Source organism: Blennius ocellaris, assembly GCF_963422515.1.
Source record: "Blennius ocellaris genome assembly, chromosome: 19".
Lineage (NCBI taxonomy): Eukaryota > Metazoa > Chordata > Actinopteri > Blenniiformes > Blenniidae > Blennius > Blennius ocellaris.
This window is the reverse complement of record NC_137668.1, coordinates 22,680,033-22,696,239: the sequence shown is the minus strand read 5'-3', so window position 1 is coordinate 22,696,239 and position 16,207 is coordinate 22,680,033. Positions and strand designations below refer to the sequence as shown.

General features: G+C 45.1%; 1 protein-coding gene across 1 annotated transcript in view; it reads right to left on the bottom strand.

Annotated features, from left to right (window-relative positions):
* The window catches only part of LOC308144074 (partitioning defective 3 homolog), a gene marked incomplete at its 5' end in the record, with an annotated part of 381,275 nt that overhangs the window by 173,370 nt on the left and 191,698 nt on the right, over positions 1–16,207 (bottom strand). Inside the window, 2 exons of the mRNA XM_080515105.1 lie at positions 4,369–4,539; positions 4,903–5,088. Coding sequence (XP_080371231.1) covers positions 4,369–4,539; positions 4,903–5,088 — 357 coding nt within the window. The remainder of the gene's footprint in view (positions 1–4,368; positions 4,540–4,902; positions 5,089–16,207) is intronic.

The window sequence follows — 16,207 nt, the reverse complement described above, 5'->3', positions numbered from 1 at the left end:
ATATGGAGTATGAATTAGGCTTTATTACATTTAATAAGTACTCGTATCGGTACTTGGCATTGGGCTAAAGCAGCTAAAGGTTAGTACTCGTACTTCCTACTTTTTACTTATGCTGACCTGCTTAGCACTGAAAGAAGCCGGTACTTTACAGCTCAGATGAGGCCAGTAAAGTGTCCACATGGGCGACGTGAACCTTCTGAGTTTGTGCTAAATTAGCACACACGCGCACAGTGTGGGTCTTTGCTTTGTTTAACTTGAATACGGCCTTAATCATGGTGAAGGTTTTTTTTTTTTCTTCTTCTTTTTTCCCTCCCCATATTCCAAGGCTGTTGAAAATTCTCATTTTCAACCAAGGCAAAGGCCACTCGTCGCCACTGCTTTAATGGCAGCAAAATAGACCAGGTACTCCACCTCAGATATGGGCTTAATCATGGGCCATCAGCGGCATGAACCCGCCCACTGAAACACTCGTCTCTGCCACTGAGAGCATCTATTTGGATGGTCTGAGCCTCAAGTTCTGCTGAAAGCGGACGGGCCTCTGGAAGACCTTGAGCAAAATGTGTGTTTGTGTAGACAATGTAGTTGTGAGTGTCTTTTTTTTTTTTTTCTTTCCCCCTCGTGTTTTATTCCCTTTGTGGGGTATCGAAAAATTGGAGCACAATACACTTGTGTGGTGCAACCTGGCAAGGTCAAAATCTTTAGGTTCAAGCACCAAGCTGTGATGATTGAGGTTTGGATTAAAGCCCAGTGTGTGTGTGTGTGTGTGTACAACACAGAAATATTTAACCTCGGAGGTAACAGAATACAATATGTCAGTTCATGTTGGCAACATATTGTCGTCACACTCAGAATTCACTAGAGTCGATGTTTGTAGTTGTGGTATTGTTGTGTACACCGCTCCTGAACAATGTAAGTTACACAATTTACTCCCAATATAATGTATGCATCTATAGATTTATATGTGCCTGGAAAGTATTGCGTTCGCATGAAGACGGGGTATTTTCCAAAAGTTCCGCCCCGACAACTGTTTTCAAAAAGCTGTGTGACAACAAACACTGTTGTTGTGAAAAAGGAGCCCCACAATGCTGTGAAAACTTCTCATTTTTACTCGAAAAAACGTTATGCAAACGGGACCTAAGAAGATTGACTGTGACTCACTACACCACCTTGTGGTACAAAAGCAAAATGACAAGACAAATAAAAAAAAGGGACGAGGGTTGCTGGTTAGTCTGTTGACTTTCAGAGCTCCATCTGCTGCAAAACACACGTTTAAGATCACTGTTATGAACATGAGGTGTTTTACGAATCTGACATTTGGTGTGATCCATGAGGGGGTTATTGCTGGTTCGTTCTTTCAAACTGAAGGGAACGCGGAGCATGTATTACTAGAATACTTCATTCCTCAAAAGCAAACATAACAGGGGGGGTTTAAACTAGCGAGGAACAATACAAGATCTTCTCCAGCAAGATGATGTTTGGCTGAGAGGACTAAGCAAAGTGATGATGAAATCAGTGCAGTTTATGGTGTGGGGTGGCCTGGAAAGGCTGCACCCAATGAAGTCCCCCCCCCCCACCCCCCCCCCCACCCTACCCCACCCCCCGGCCCCCAACCTCCCTTTCCTCTGATGCATTAGGCCGTGCTGCTCGGCTCCTCTCCCCTGCAGACAGTGATGGATCTGATTCATTTCAATGGTGGCCTCCAGTGCTCGGTCCCATTCGGCTGGGTGACAGTGGCAAACTGGTGCCCGGGTGAGGAAGAAGAAGAGGAATAGGGGGGGTGGGGGGGGGGGGGGGGGGTTCGCCGCCGGGAGCCTGCGACGACATTTAACTTCTGCTTTTCTTGCGCCGGGTTAGCAGCTGACCTTAGATTCTTACAATGCTATCTTTTCTCTCACGCGAGTATATTAAAACACCCTCCACTGACTTTATGGCACCTGTTCAGAGCACTAAGCTTCCTGAGAACACCGGGACGTGTGATTTCCTGTAATGGGACTTTGATGGATGGAATCTAAAATGCACTATTACATCTGCTCCTCTCTTTACATCTTCCTCCGCGACGCCGGCGACTCGCCGTCTCATAGCAACTAACGTCGAAATAAATATCACGCGATACACAAACTTGTCAAAGCCGCCGTCTAAATTGTGTCTCCAAATGGATCAAAGATGTAATAAACCTCTATGTAAAAACGCTATTTTTCATCCCGCCGACGACAGTGATGAGGGGGTGGGGCGAAAAAAAAAAAAAGAAAAGATAGATTTTTGTAATTTTCTCAAGATGTGACTGGGCTCGGTGTCCATCTTTCTACCTGTTCGCCTGCTGGTGAGGGATTACAGAGGACAGAAGAGTGACTGGACCAAAGCGATAGAACTCAGTGAACCTTGGGGGCTGAGCTTCCCCGGGGGGGACGTGTGTCCTCTCCCAGAGTCAGGAGGTGGGCACCAAAACAGGGATGAAGAGGAGGAGGAGGAGGAGGAGGAGGAAAGCAGCTTTGAGACCACGTCCTAACAAGGTGAGAGGGATCAGGAAAGTGCAACATCAACTGGATCTGTGAATTTTTCTGACAAACTGCAACAAAAAGTCAACCTTCTGGTCTTGGGATCACATCAGATGATTTTCCAGTCTGAAGGCTTCCACTGAGGCCGTTTAAGACGAAGGATCAGATCGCGAAAAAATCCTTTCTGTCCACATTTGGCGCCTTTATCTTTCCCGAGCGGATGGCGCCGCGCTTTGATGCTTCATTCTTGAAACATGGAACTTTTCTGAGATGTCAATGCCAAAAACGATGCGTTTTCACTTAAAATGTGTGAATGGAGCCTCAGTGTTGAAAATATTTATTATCCCCGAGAGACACTGTGAAAATGAGGAAAGTTGGATCGCTAAACTAAACACATGATCTCAGTAGTACAAATGTTTAGAAGAAAATTATATCAGGATGATAAAATATTGAAAGTTCAGAATTTCAACTTTGGTATTATCTTGACACTGAAACATGATCATGTTTTGGTCTCTTTAAAATAAGACTTAGATACACAAAAAGTTCGAGGTCACGATTGAATTTCCTCTCTATTTTGACACATGCTAATGCGGCATAACTGAAGCACCAATGGCAACAATAACTATTCTGTATGAGCTCTTGTACTGTGATGCAAATAATAGTGTTTGACAAAAACATGTGACGTGAATAAAATGTCCCGAAAACATTGTGTTGCAATTTCAATGTCAGGGTAATATATAATATGGACGTAACATTGCATTGTGAGAACAGTTTCGTAATAGTGACGTGACATATCGTGGAGTTACATAAGCATTACATGGAACGGTTGCATCATCGACCTCCTGCCGTTTCCCTCGTCTTTGCATTAATACAGTGGCCTCATTCAGATCGCGGCGTTTCCAGGCAGCGCTTGTGTTTATGCCAAGTTCTAATGGAAGGAGTTGAAAGTTAACATAAGAACGAGAAAAACAAAACAAGTGCAGAGGGCAGTGGCGGCGAGGAGAGGAAAGACGGTGTGCTGGGGGGAGGAGGGTGAAGGGCAGGGAGGAGGAGGAGGAGGAGGAGGAGGCGAGGGCTCAGCATGGGACTCCAAACTGACACACAGCCACAGGACACAGGGTCCAATTAGAGCCGCGGCAACACTAATCAAACCTGATCTATAACCTCTGGCTGTGGGGCGACTGGACGTGAGCGAGAGCAGAATTCACTCCTATTCATACCCGAAATGCACAAACACGGACCAAACATTCCACGTTCGTCGAAATCATCTCTTAGCTACTGTGTAGAAAAGAAAAAAAAGTATCTTGAAATAAGTTTCCCATCGCTACAGACTTGAATCGCAGCTATTTCCAGACTCCCGACGGTTTGCCTCATGACAAATTTCCACCTCGGCGTAATGCGTGATCTTTTATCTGCCTATCCTACAGTGGTATTCTGCAGCGCTGTCAATCACAACTCAGTGAAGTGCTTCTCAGATATCATATCAAGGCCCACCGCGGAATGACGGGCTGGCGACGTGCGAGACCATAATCGCGCATCTCGCACAGGAAATGGGACTGTTTGAAGATTTCCAATGTGGCGCGTTGGCCTCCTAAAGGTGCTCCTCCAGCTATCTTAAAGCTACCGAAAAAACCTACGTGGGGGATCGGTTCGGTTCCAGAAGCGCGGTGGAGGAAATCAGTCTCATTCATCATTCCGGCGAAATACAGCCATTCTTCACCTTCCTTCTATGTGTCTTGAGCTGCTCACCTCCACCGTCCATCTTTGTCACGGTTCATGATTAGAATGCGAATAATGGTTTTAAAATAAACACAATTAAATAGGAGTCCTCTTGTGTGTGACTCCTCTTCCTCCTCCCCCCCCCCCCTTTTACCTCGCCGCCTTTGGCCACCCGCCGCGCCACGATGAGCTGGATCATCCCCCGCTTGTTGCCCTCCACCGACATGGACGTGCGCAGCGTTTCCATGGCCTCTTGGTTGGTCTTCCCGAGCAGGGACTCCCCGTTGACGGCGACGAGCTGGTCGTTGACGTGCAGCCGCCCGTCCTGCGGACAAACGACGTCGTGGGGGGAAAGCTTGAGACGCGGCTCATAAAACACGGGTCACCTCAAAGAGTTTTTTGAGCAGAGGAGACATTCTGCAGCTGCTCCGGAGGCGGTTCTGTGTGCCGCACATTTCAGGGATCACAAGTTTCTCCGAAAAGAAACATCCAATAAAAGCCAGAAGCGGATCTAATCGCGTTTGTCTGCTCAGTTCCTCGGGAACGCCACGCATTCGTGAATTCACTCGGACCCCCTCTCTTCGACTCGCTAACAAAACATGACTTGGTACCGTTGCCTTAAGGAGGAACTTCAAAAGCAAAAACCAGTGCAGTATTGTTTGGCGTCACAACCCGGAGGGTCACTTGCCTTGCTGGCAGCGCCGCCGTTGATGATGGATTTGACGAAGATGCCCAAGTCGGCGTGGTTCTCCTTGGAGCGGTTCCCTTTGACGCTGACCCCCAGGCCCGCTGAGCCCGAGTCGCTCAGCGGGATCTCAAAGGTCATGAACTCGCCCGTACCGTCTGGGGTCAGCACCACGTCGTCTTCCTCCGGCTGATGAGCAGTAGAGAAAAACAGAGACGTCTCTTTGTAGATCATTTGGGGCTTCGGCAACAAAAAAGAACTATGAAGACATTTCTGTGGGAGCAACTGGGTAATAAACTCTGAATACTGAGGCCATATCTGGACTCATTATTTGTCCTTTGTCTTTAGAATCGTTGCTTATGAAGTACAGACTTTATTCTTACATTTTTGGAATTTATTGTCAATGTCAGTTAAATAAGCTACGTTTTTAAGTGAAAACGGAAAACTTGTTACTTTTTTCACGTCTCTTTACATGACAATTGTGCTCAGATTCGACGAAAACGGCTGCGAAGGTGGAAGCTTTTGAAAAGTAGTCTTTAGTCGTCTGTCCATACGAACGTCTGTGTTCTCCCATTGGCAACGTTAACAGCATATTGTTCTGTACACGCGTGTGTGTGTGTGTGTGTGTGTGTGTGTGTGTGTGTGTGTGGTTTCAATACAAAATCAACCATCAGCATCATTCTCCAATAACAGTCTGACAGTTTACTAGATGCTAAATTAGTTAAAATAGCGTGTAAAGACTGGATTAGAGTGTATTTTGACTATGGCCTTGATAATTCAACAGCAATTTTCAACACTTCAATGTCATTCTTAAATTTGTTTTCCATTAATCGTCACATTTTGATGATACATTTTATTCCTCAAAGTTTCCTTCTCATAAATAGTTTATTCAACAATTAGGGGAAAAAATAGACAATAATGAGTCAACAGTCCGAGTTTGCAGTCTCACATTTGAATGCATCGACGCAGTTTTGCTGCATTTCCTTATTTTTTTTTTTAAGATAGCAGAGAACAAGAGGCCATAAAGCGAGATGAGAACGGTGAGTGACAAGAAAATGGAAAGCAGGCAACAGACAAGATAAAGAGGGGCAAAATGAGGGGTGCAGGAGAAGAAAGCGGATGGATGGCGACGTGTCACACGTCTCCGCGCTGTTATCGTCAATTGGCCGCACCGTCTGCCTGAGTGCCAATAATTCCCTTCCGCCGTCACGAGCTCGGCGCAGGAACGGCGGCGGCGACGGCGGGGAACTTTGAAGGCGCCAGGTAGCAATTTGACGCTCCAACAAGGGGGGGCTTCCTTTGAAGAAGACCTCTTTGAAAGATAATTTGTCACACAATAAGGAACTGACCCTCCCTCCACGTGACACCCGTGTCCCGCTTTGTTGGCGTTTTGTTGCAGGGACCGGACTGGCAAAAACATTAAAAAAAAAAAAAAAAAGGTTTATTCTCAATGGCAGGAAGGTGTGAGAGACTACTGTAGAGTGTCTAACACTTTGCACAATCAATCCAGGTGGAAAATAGTCCATCGAACAACCACTCTGCTTGCCTGGCAATTTCCAGCGGCGTCTAACAAAGGGCATCTGTAAAAAATAACCAAAGGAGATGCATTGGTGCGATTTATTCTCCGCTCGCAGATATAAAAGCACCGACGGTCTTAAACTGGCATTTTCTTTGGCCATGGCCAAGAGAGTCTGGCGGGGCTGACTAATAGGTTTGATTACCGCGTTATTAAGGCGGTGGAGCACTCCGCTTCTAATACCAGCTACACCGGAGTGTCAGACCTGAGGCCCCTGGGACCAAACTGGACCGCAAGAACCTCCAATCCGGCCAAACCACCAAGCAAATTGTGGACATTTTATAGAAAACATTGATTATCTTTATTTTTAATACAAGTGTCTTAAGAGTAGCGACACAACACAACACTGAGACCCGAGCTGTGCGTATCGGTGACGCTGCCATGAAAGATAGCAAATGAGCATTAGCCTCAAAGCCATGCGGTTTGTGAAAAAGAAAAAAAAAAAAACAACTATAGGAGACATTTCACTGTATTTTGCACCAGAAGGTTTCATTAAAATTGGCTTCATGTTAAGATTGTAGTCATTTTTAGTCGTAAATGTTTGGTTTTGCAAAAAATATGAGCATTCATCATGTATACTCTGCGCCACAACAAAGCAAATCATTCAACTTTAAAGCAGGGGTGTCATGTTTTAATTCAGAGGCCACATACAGCTCCATTTCATCTTGAACGGGCCGGACTGATGAAATAGTGCCATAAGAACTTTTCAATTTAAAGTTTAAGTTTGTGACGCAGAGCACACGCGACGACAATGTTTTCCACAAAACCAAACAATTACCTCAAAAAAATCTGCTAGAATCTCAACATAAAGCCAATTTTAATGAAACCTTCTGCTGCAGAATACAGTGCAATGTCCAAAACACTCCTAAATCTGTTGCACTATGCAGGATTTTACAAACTCACCCTGATGCCATGGCTTTGGACAACAAAACTCAAGCTCTCATGCCCATTCCTCAGCTCAGGTCTCAGTGTCGTGTTGTGTCCACTGCTCTTCAGAGTGCCGGTGCTCTGGTGGGGCTCCTGCAAGACGCCTTTTGGCCGACAGGCCTCATGTTTGACGCCCCCGCTCTAAAAACCCTTTGGGATCTTGATGCTCTTCAATGTTTTTTCTTTCCCTTTCACACACACACACACGCACGCACGCACGCACGCACGCACGCACGCACGCACAGTGATCCCGAGGCTTCTCCACAGGAAGCTTGTAGTGTGGCGTCGTGCCGCCACGATTGGTCAGATCGTACTGTACATTGTGTAGCCATCGCCATGGCAGCGGAGTCCCAGAGATCATACTGGTGGTGACAGCAATCAACCCAGTGCACCTCTTTACACACACACACACATGCACACGCACACGCACACATACACACCAGATGGATGCTAGCCAGGTGTGTGCCCTTCACAGCTGCTTGGATAAAGAGTAAAACAGACGAAAGAAGAGAAAGATAGAGCATAAGGTGTGTTTTTTTTTGTTTTTTTTTCCGTGTGTGCCAGAGACTGAGGAGTTATTAGGATGCAGCGGTGCGTTCAGGTGGAGGCACTTTTCAACACCATCTGACTGAGCCCCTATTCTCCAGACGGCCTCCCCTCCCATCCATCCATCCCCTCTCTTTTTTCCTTTCTCTCCTCATTCTCCTCCCCCTTTTTTTTTGCAACAGCGGTACACCTGTCCGTACAACTCGCCAACTGGGCTTTTTGTCCGTGACCGGACCCCCGAGTCAATTCAGACCGCAGGAATCCTTTTAATCGCGCCACGTCTCAACACCTTCCGGCCGATTACAGAAATTGCCGGTTTGTGTCAGGAAGCGGCCGCTTCACTTCGCTCTGGACCGATGAATGAAGGGGATAAGGACGAGGAGGGGAAACAAACAGCCACCGCAGAACAATTTAACATCTGGGGCCGTTGTAAATATAACGCATTCCCGATCCCGATTCTTGAATGAAAATCTATAAGCTTTGAAAGCACGTACTTAAAGCCTCGTTTACAAGTGAAAAACACAAAAGTTTAATAACAGTGAGAAGGGAAGAGACTGTTTTTCTGATTCCAATTCCATTCTTCTATTCTGCTTAATGGTTTGCTTGTTTATCGATTCTCATCGATTCTCATGTGGAAATGAAGCCTGCAGTGATAACAGCAGAGGAGGTGTTAACGTGCATTGGTTGTATTTCTTCCCTCTTATGAAATATCCCCTTTGTAAGTATGGCAACTTGCTGTTGTCATCCTTTCACATGAAACTTTCAAATGTTTTTTCCGTTTCATGTTTCCTGCCGGCTGCGCTGCTGAATCACATCGCAAACTGCACAACATACGTGGTGATGTCATTCGTGTACTCTGGAATCGAGAGGGGAATCGTTTGCCAAATTGACAAACGATTGAACAAGGAATTGAAACACCGGGACTCTTCTCAACAACAACCGGTTTTCGATTCCCCATCTCGGATTCTGGATGTGTGGTTATATGACACGGGACACTGAAAACGCAACCTTATGAAAACGCCGTCTCTGTAGAAAAGGGGGAAAAATGCTGCACCAAATAATTCTTCTGCAGATGTTCAGTGATTAAACAAGTGTCATGACTCCTAGTGAATTTTCTCCCGAAACACTGACAGAAATTGTTTCCAGCGTTTCTGCTGTTTTCGTGGAAACGGACTTTGTTTTTAAAACGTTCCTGCTTAACTTTTCTGAATCGTAAATGTAAAAATGATATGTCTTCTTTTGAAACGCCGTCACCTAAACTAAACTTCAGATCCCAAAACTGGTCCAAAAACATGTAATTTCTCCTCTGAAATTGGTGAAAGGACGGTCTGATGAGCCAGTGCGTTCGCTTTTAATCGAGACATTTCATCATAATAGAACTACACGAACAGCCCAACGCCGAAGCTTTCAGCCCAGCCACTGAAGGTAACAGTACGCCGCTTAAAAATTACTTTAAGGACAACGCCGGGCAACGTCTGAGATTTAGTGTGTGCGAGTGTGTGTTCGCACATTCACCCAAAAATGATGACAGAATAACCACCCACTCAGAGCCATGTTCCGGGAATAGAGGGCCGAGGCAGAGAATGAGAGAGCAGTGTAACATTTTCATCAGACAGGAACAAGCACCGTGAGCCAAGAATGAGTTTGTCAGGCGGCTTGACAGGCCCCCGTTGCAGCGATTCAACTCAGGCAGAGCAGAATTCCACTTCCTCTGAACACACCAAGCGAGAGAAACTTGGCTCGTGGTTTACAGCGTCGCCCTGTTTTCCTCACCCGGGACAGTGAGAACAATGAAGTGATGCAAAAAATCAGGTAAAAATAAAAAGGGTTTCATGCTTAAATCAATGCAGAGAAGAGTTTCATGCAACATCTGTTTTTATCTATCGATTTTTCTCTCTTTTCTCTCTCTCTCAGGCAGAAAACAGTCCGCAAACATCAGTGTGCAAAGCCGAGTTGTCGTCTCAATAGGAACGGGAGTCTCCAGGGAGGACGGCGCTCGCTTAGGGTGGCTGAATGTCTCCAGCACCTCCGACGCAACTGGCTGCTCCAGCCAGGAACTCACTCAACCAGGCTGCCAAGGCACATGGCCACATCACAGAAAACATTTAAAAAAAGTAAATAAAACACCAATGTAACTATTGTTTCATAATAAATTAAAAAACAGGGTTTTGCTTCTAACATTTAAAAGGACAATCCCAAGTGAGAGATCCAAACAGAGAAGGTGGACTGTACACAGTGTGTGCATGGATGTTTGTTCAGTCCAACAAAAATAACAAACAAACAATTTTTTTCTGAAGGTTTGGTTTGTTTTTGCTATAATGTAAACAATTGACACAGTTTTGCCTCTCATTCACTACATTATCTGGACATACAGAAATGGTCTGTTGTTCAAGAAAATATCAGAGGATTTAAGCCACGTTTATACGTTTTTAAAGTGAAAATGGAAGATGTTTGGAGAGACTGAAAGCTTTTGAAAATGGCTCCAAAGGTGGAACTTTTTTTAAAGTGCCCCGACTCTGTCTTGGTGAAAATGGTGGTAAACACAATTTTTTGAAAATGCTCTGATTCCACGACAAAGTCCAACTTTTCTGAAATTCCCAACTGATCATGTAAATAGTTTTTCTGCACATGCCTGAGTATATATATAGTAAGAGCAATGGCCGCCTCCAGACCGGCATCAGTCAATCAACCTTTATTAATATAGCACCTTTAGTGCAAAACATGCTGCACAAAGTGCTTTACACGGTAAAAACAAGATACAAACAGTGACACCTCTACCCCGCTATTGTATATACTTTAAAAAAAATAAAAAAATTTATTTGAATTGTAAAACCCTAAAAATAAAGGCAGGTGGAGGGCATTAGTTAATAGCATTATTAAATAGGAAGGTATTACATCTGCTTTTAAAAACACACAAAAACACACAAAACGTGTCGTCACACAGAACATCTGGATCAATGTATTATACAAAGCAGTTCTGGTCATTATGAACATCCATCATATGACCTAATCGAAGTCTTTTCTTAAGGCTTGACTGGAGGTTTCTTTCATCTGAATGTCAGAGGTCTGGACTATCGCTCATCTCCACATCTTTTCTTCTTTTTTTCAGCCAACACTGGTTGACAGCACGTCAAGATAACAGCCTGATTGAATTTGTTTTCTGAACTGGTTCTAGTCGTCAATCTGGATTAACGCGACGTCTTTCCTTATCGGGATTGTCAATAGCCGTCCGGACAAGACAACAATGTCTTTTATGAGCCGACTTGTCAGTAGAAACTTGCATCGCAGCCTGATGAAGTCTAAATAGGCGTCGAATCAAATCAAAATCAACTCCAAGCGTTATACAATAGCAAGCGGAGGACTTGGAAACAAATGCGCCATTCGGGTAGTGACCACTGAGATCAAACGCTACACCGGCTTTAGGATGAGGTGAAGTTGTTATAATATTATTGTTATCATTATCCCCTTGGCTCGGTTGAGTCGCCACTTGGTCAATCACAAAGGAGGGACAACTACTTTTCTTTTTTGTCCTTTCACCACTCAGTCGTGCAGCCAGGAGTCCATTATACAATTAGACCCTTTATTAATTAATACGGCGATGGACGAGCATCCATTCATTACCGGGAGGGAAAGGTAACGGAGGCAGGACGTTAACAAAGACCCAGGCACGAAGCATCGAGGCGTCGGAGAAAAGGAAAGTGATTGCTAATGGTGCTGCTGGAGGAACCCCCCCACCTGCCTAATAGACCTTTTCATTCCGTTTCTACCTGAACTCGTCTTAACTCCTCGTGCGCTAACAAGGGAAGATGTGCCGCCTGCGTTCACGGGTGGCAAAGAAACAGAAAGAGCACTGGGGGGGGGGGGGGGGGGGGGGGGGGGAGAGAGAGAGAGAGAGAGAGAGAGAAACAGCAAGTGCAAATGAATCACAATTATTTCCATTCACACACAACTCCCGAGTTCTCCGCACATCACTGCCTAAAACAATTAGCACCCGCTGCAAACTTCTCTCCACACTTGGCCCAATTTGGTGACATAAAGGTCATTGGAAATGAATTTTCAAAAAAAAAAAAAAAAAGGGCTAAAAGAAATCAGCCATGGGTGTAATTGCAAAAAGTGGTGCAACGCGTGATAAGTATTGTAACACAAATTTCCTTTGGCTGTTTTCTCCTCGCAACATTTTCCTGACAAAGGGGCCGAATTTTAACTACCTCGGAGCCTTTTAAGAAAAGAAAAGGAAAAAAAAAAAAAAAAAGCAAATTTGTGTACAATGAGGGGGTTAAGAGGCGAGCTTTTACACAACAAAGAGGAACATGAAGTGCCCGGCTGGAAGCGAGGTGTTTTTTTTTTTTAAGTGTTTGTGAGGCAACGTTACATCCAGATTTCGACTCGGCACTGACAGACCGGGGCCGCTGCCCCTTTTAAAGATTTTCTAATGAGAAAGCTCATCAGCAGAGCAAAGGCTGTTTCTGTGACGGAGTCCGAGGCCACATCTATCCAACATCACGGCGCATTATGGCGACTGGCTACCAATCGGGGCGACCGAACAGACACTCGTACGCGGCGCTGACTCGACGCGAGATATTTCTTTTGGCACTTTAGGGGGCGATTACGTCTAATCAAGAAGAACATCCCAAATAAAAGGTGACTTTGGAAAGTGCGCTTGGCAAATCCGGCATGTTTGCAATGGAAACAAAGTATGGCTGCGACACTGTAAAGCAGATGCCGCTCATTCCCAGCTAATGGCGGATGAAAAGCGCTTTGCTGTGTCCAACTGCACAGACGCACTTCGGGCCATTACGCGTTCCAGAAACAGACGCCGAATCCCCTTCGGGAGAGTAACTGTGTCGCCATAAGTGGCCTTTAACTACCTTGTTTATCGGCGTCGCACAATGCTGCGGTGCGCCCTCCCCGCCCGCCGCGCTGACAGCGGAGCGTAATTACGGGAGCAGCTGCTGAAGAGTGCTTAAACGAAAACAGGTGGCGCAGGCGAGACGCGCGTTACGAAAACCGTTAGCCGGCCTGGCATTGTCTTCCGCCGCGCTCTGCCGGCGTCGGCTTTAATTATGACGGAGCGCGTTTCTGAACTCTGCGGCTCTGGTCGGGGGGAAAAAAAACAAAACTGAAAAGTTCTATAGGGGCGCTATTGATTGATAATGCAGGAGGAAATGGAAGCCGGAGGGAACGGCGACGGGATAAACACTGATAAAACCGAAGTTTCCGAAGTTTTCACTATTTGGATAAAGAGTTCTCTTCCGCGGGTTCTGTTTGGGAACAAACCGTGCTAACACACTGGACCCCACCGCCTCTCGCTCTGTCATTTCGCAGACATTTCAAAGCGCCGAGTGGAAGAGAAAGTGACCTCTGAGGTGCATTTGCGGTAGCCAAGGTGTTCTGAAGAGCCCTTTAAAGTCATAGATGCTCTCTCCGATTGCAGGTTGCCGAACCACGGCTCGGCGTCGCCCCCTTTTCCAAGCAATTCCTGTAATTTGACTTCACCTGAGTTCCGACTGTATTTTCAGAGTCGATTTACCGGGGACAGGTCAGCTATTCCTAGACATTTTTAACACTAGAGCAATTTGCTGATTATGTCCAATTATATTCTGGCAGCTGGGTCCATTTAAAAAAAAAAAAAAATCTTTTTTAAGTTATATCGCAGAGTGTGAGCCGTGCGAATGCCGGTAAGAAAGGTTGCAAGCACCTTAAATTATCATCTCCACTAAGAAATGTTTCATCCCCTCGAGTGGTTGGCCAAGTTCCACTTAAGTAAAATATCTGGCTCAGTCACCTGGTGCTGTATAAATAAACTGCTTCAAAGGGACAAAAGCGAGAATCTGTCTCTGCAACTTTATTAACAAAACTTGCAATGCATTACATCACCCCTCTTTCAGCGACACAAAAAAAAAGCATTACTCAAACAGACATCTAATTATATTAACACCGAAGATGTCATTTTTCTTTTTTTTCCCCCCTTCTTCTGGAGATAGTGTGTGTGGATTAAGATAGTGACTGTTTATCACCACTTCAGTGGAATCAGCCAAAAGGTTTATTATCATCTGTTTTAATGCAATGGAAGATGAGAGCCGGGTAACAGAGAAGAGTTCAAAGGGAAACCAGAGCCGTTCTGAACACTTACATTACTTCTACAATATCAAAACTATTTGGCCTTGGACCTACTTTGCGAGGAGAAAGCGGCGGATTTAGTGGCGCGTTGTATTTCTGCTCTTTAACGGTAGCTTCTGTGAGAGGATGATAACCTTGATGCTACACATCAGAGCGTTTATTGCTCGGCTTGGATCCTCTTCTTCTGTGTAAGCCGTCTTATTCTGTTAGGAACTACAAGGGGAAAAAAAAAAAAAAAAAAGAATGAATGAGTGAATGGATGATGACTGAACCAGGATCTGACTCAACAGACCTGTGTGTAATTTACTTGCCTCCAAAGACGGGCGTGTTTGTGTTTTGTTTGCTTGCTATCAGTTCATTTCTCCCTCTACCGACGCGGTAAATGCGGCTCCGTGGCAGCGAAATCAATACGGCTTCGTACGCCTCTCCTTCCAACGTTAATGTGGAGGAGAAAAAAATAAATACAAAAATCGGGAGCGCCAACCTCACTGCACCGTGGGCTCGACGAGCAGAGCCGCCCGCGTAACGCTGTCAGAAGCAATGACGGGAATTGTGGAGGGGGGAGAAACAAAACGGGGGGGTGTTTGGATTTTCAGAAGATCTGCGGGTTTATTTCAACAGTTTGCAGAACGAGGGACGCACCGATACCGGGTCCCGTACTGCAGGAAAGATAGTTCATATACCAGCAAATGAGCCAGGGTTGGTTCGTGGCAAGGCAGAGGTCAACATTTACGTTGCGATTACTTAAAATGCCACGTCCAAGAAAACGTATACAGCTGTGTGTGAAATATTTTCTGGGATTTAATAGCATCGGGTTAAAATTAAACACGGCATTTAATAAGTACTCGTAATAATACTCGGTAGGTTTATCCGTCCATTGAAAAAGTGGTATCCCGAGTACGTTACTACATCTGCTAAAAGAATCTCCAAATGGATTCCCTCCGACTGCTCTAATTACAGTCTGATGTTAAAAACATGGCGGGGAGGGTTTGAAACCAGGCCGCCGGGGGCTGGCCGCTTACGGAATAAGGCCATTTGTCTGCTATAATTGTCACCAGTTCTGTCACGCGTCTGTCTGGCGTGTCCTCGGCGTTCATAAATCCTCCTGTCACATCAATCAGAGGCCGGAATTAATTCCGCAATTAAGAGTCTCATTGCTTGGCAGATATAGCTACTAATGGATCAGTGACAAGTGTGATATGATCATAAAGAGGGGATTTTAATGTACTGTTTAATTGCTCTTATGTGCTACAACAGTGGCTACACAAGCCCATTTGTTCCCCCGGCAGTCCGCGGTCCCATCGGCAGTAAAATATGGTGTTCGTGGAGGGTCAGGGAACGATGTGAGGGCGAGCCTGGGAAACGCTTTTTTATGGCGCGGGAGCACATACAGCTGATTAGGACCATACTGAGATTTTACAAGGAGGGGCTCTGCATTGGTTTGAGACAGGTTTAAGAAGGCATAAAAGGGTGTGAGCATTAACGTGAGTGGAAGCAGGACACGGGGGGGGGGGCTCTGTTTTAACGATCCTGAACACAGTCTAAAGTTCAACTAATGGACGTGACCACGCCTCAGCTTTAACACTTAACTCACTCATGCTACAGTCACATGCCATTAAACAAACGAGACCATCTAATTGGTGTATTTTAGTTTGTCCAGGTCCAATCAGATAGTGTTTGTTGACGACAGAACACCAAACAACCAGTCAGATAATTATGCTCCATCATCGTTATTGGCTATACGGAGCTCAGATGTGGGACAAAGATTACGTTTGTGTGGGACAATGTGTTGAGAAATGCATCATTAAGGCAAAAATAATATCCAAAAATGTATTAAATAAGAAAAAAAATTTAATTCTGCCCCTACGCTTATAACATTACAATACTTTGTCATCTGGTCGATTATGTAGCACATAACAGACTATGAAAATCTAAACTTTAATTCATTTTAATTGAATGCATCATTGCACGTCATATTCACCTCAATGTGAAACGGAAAAATGACTCAAGCAAATGTCACTGATAACTTTTCTCGCACTCACCATTTATCAGATTCTAAAATAAATAAAGGTATCTGACCAGAGCTGCATAAAACTGAATATGATGTTTCTGACGACCATCAGAATTATGTTTTCCAAG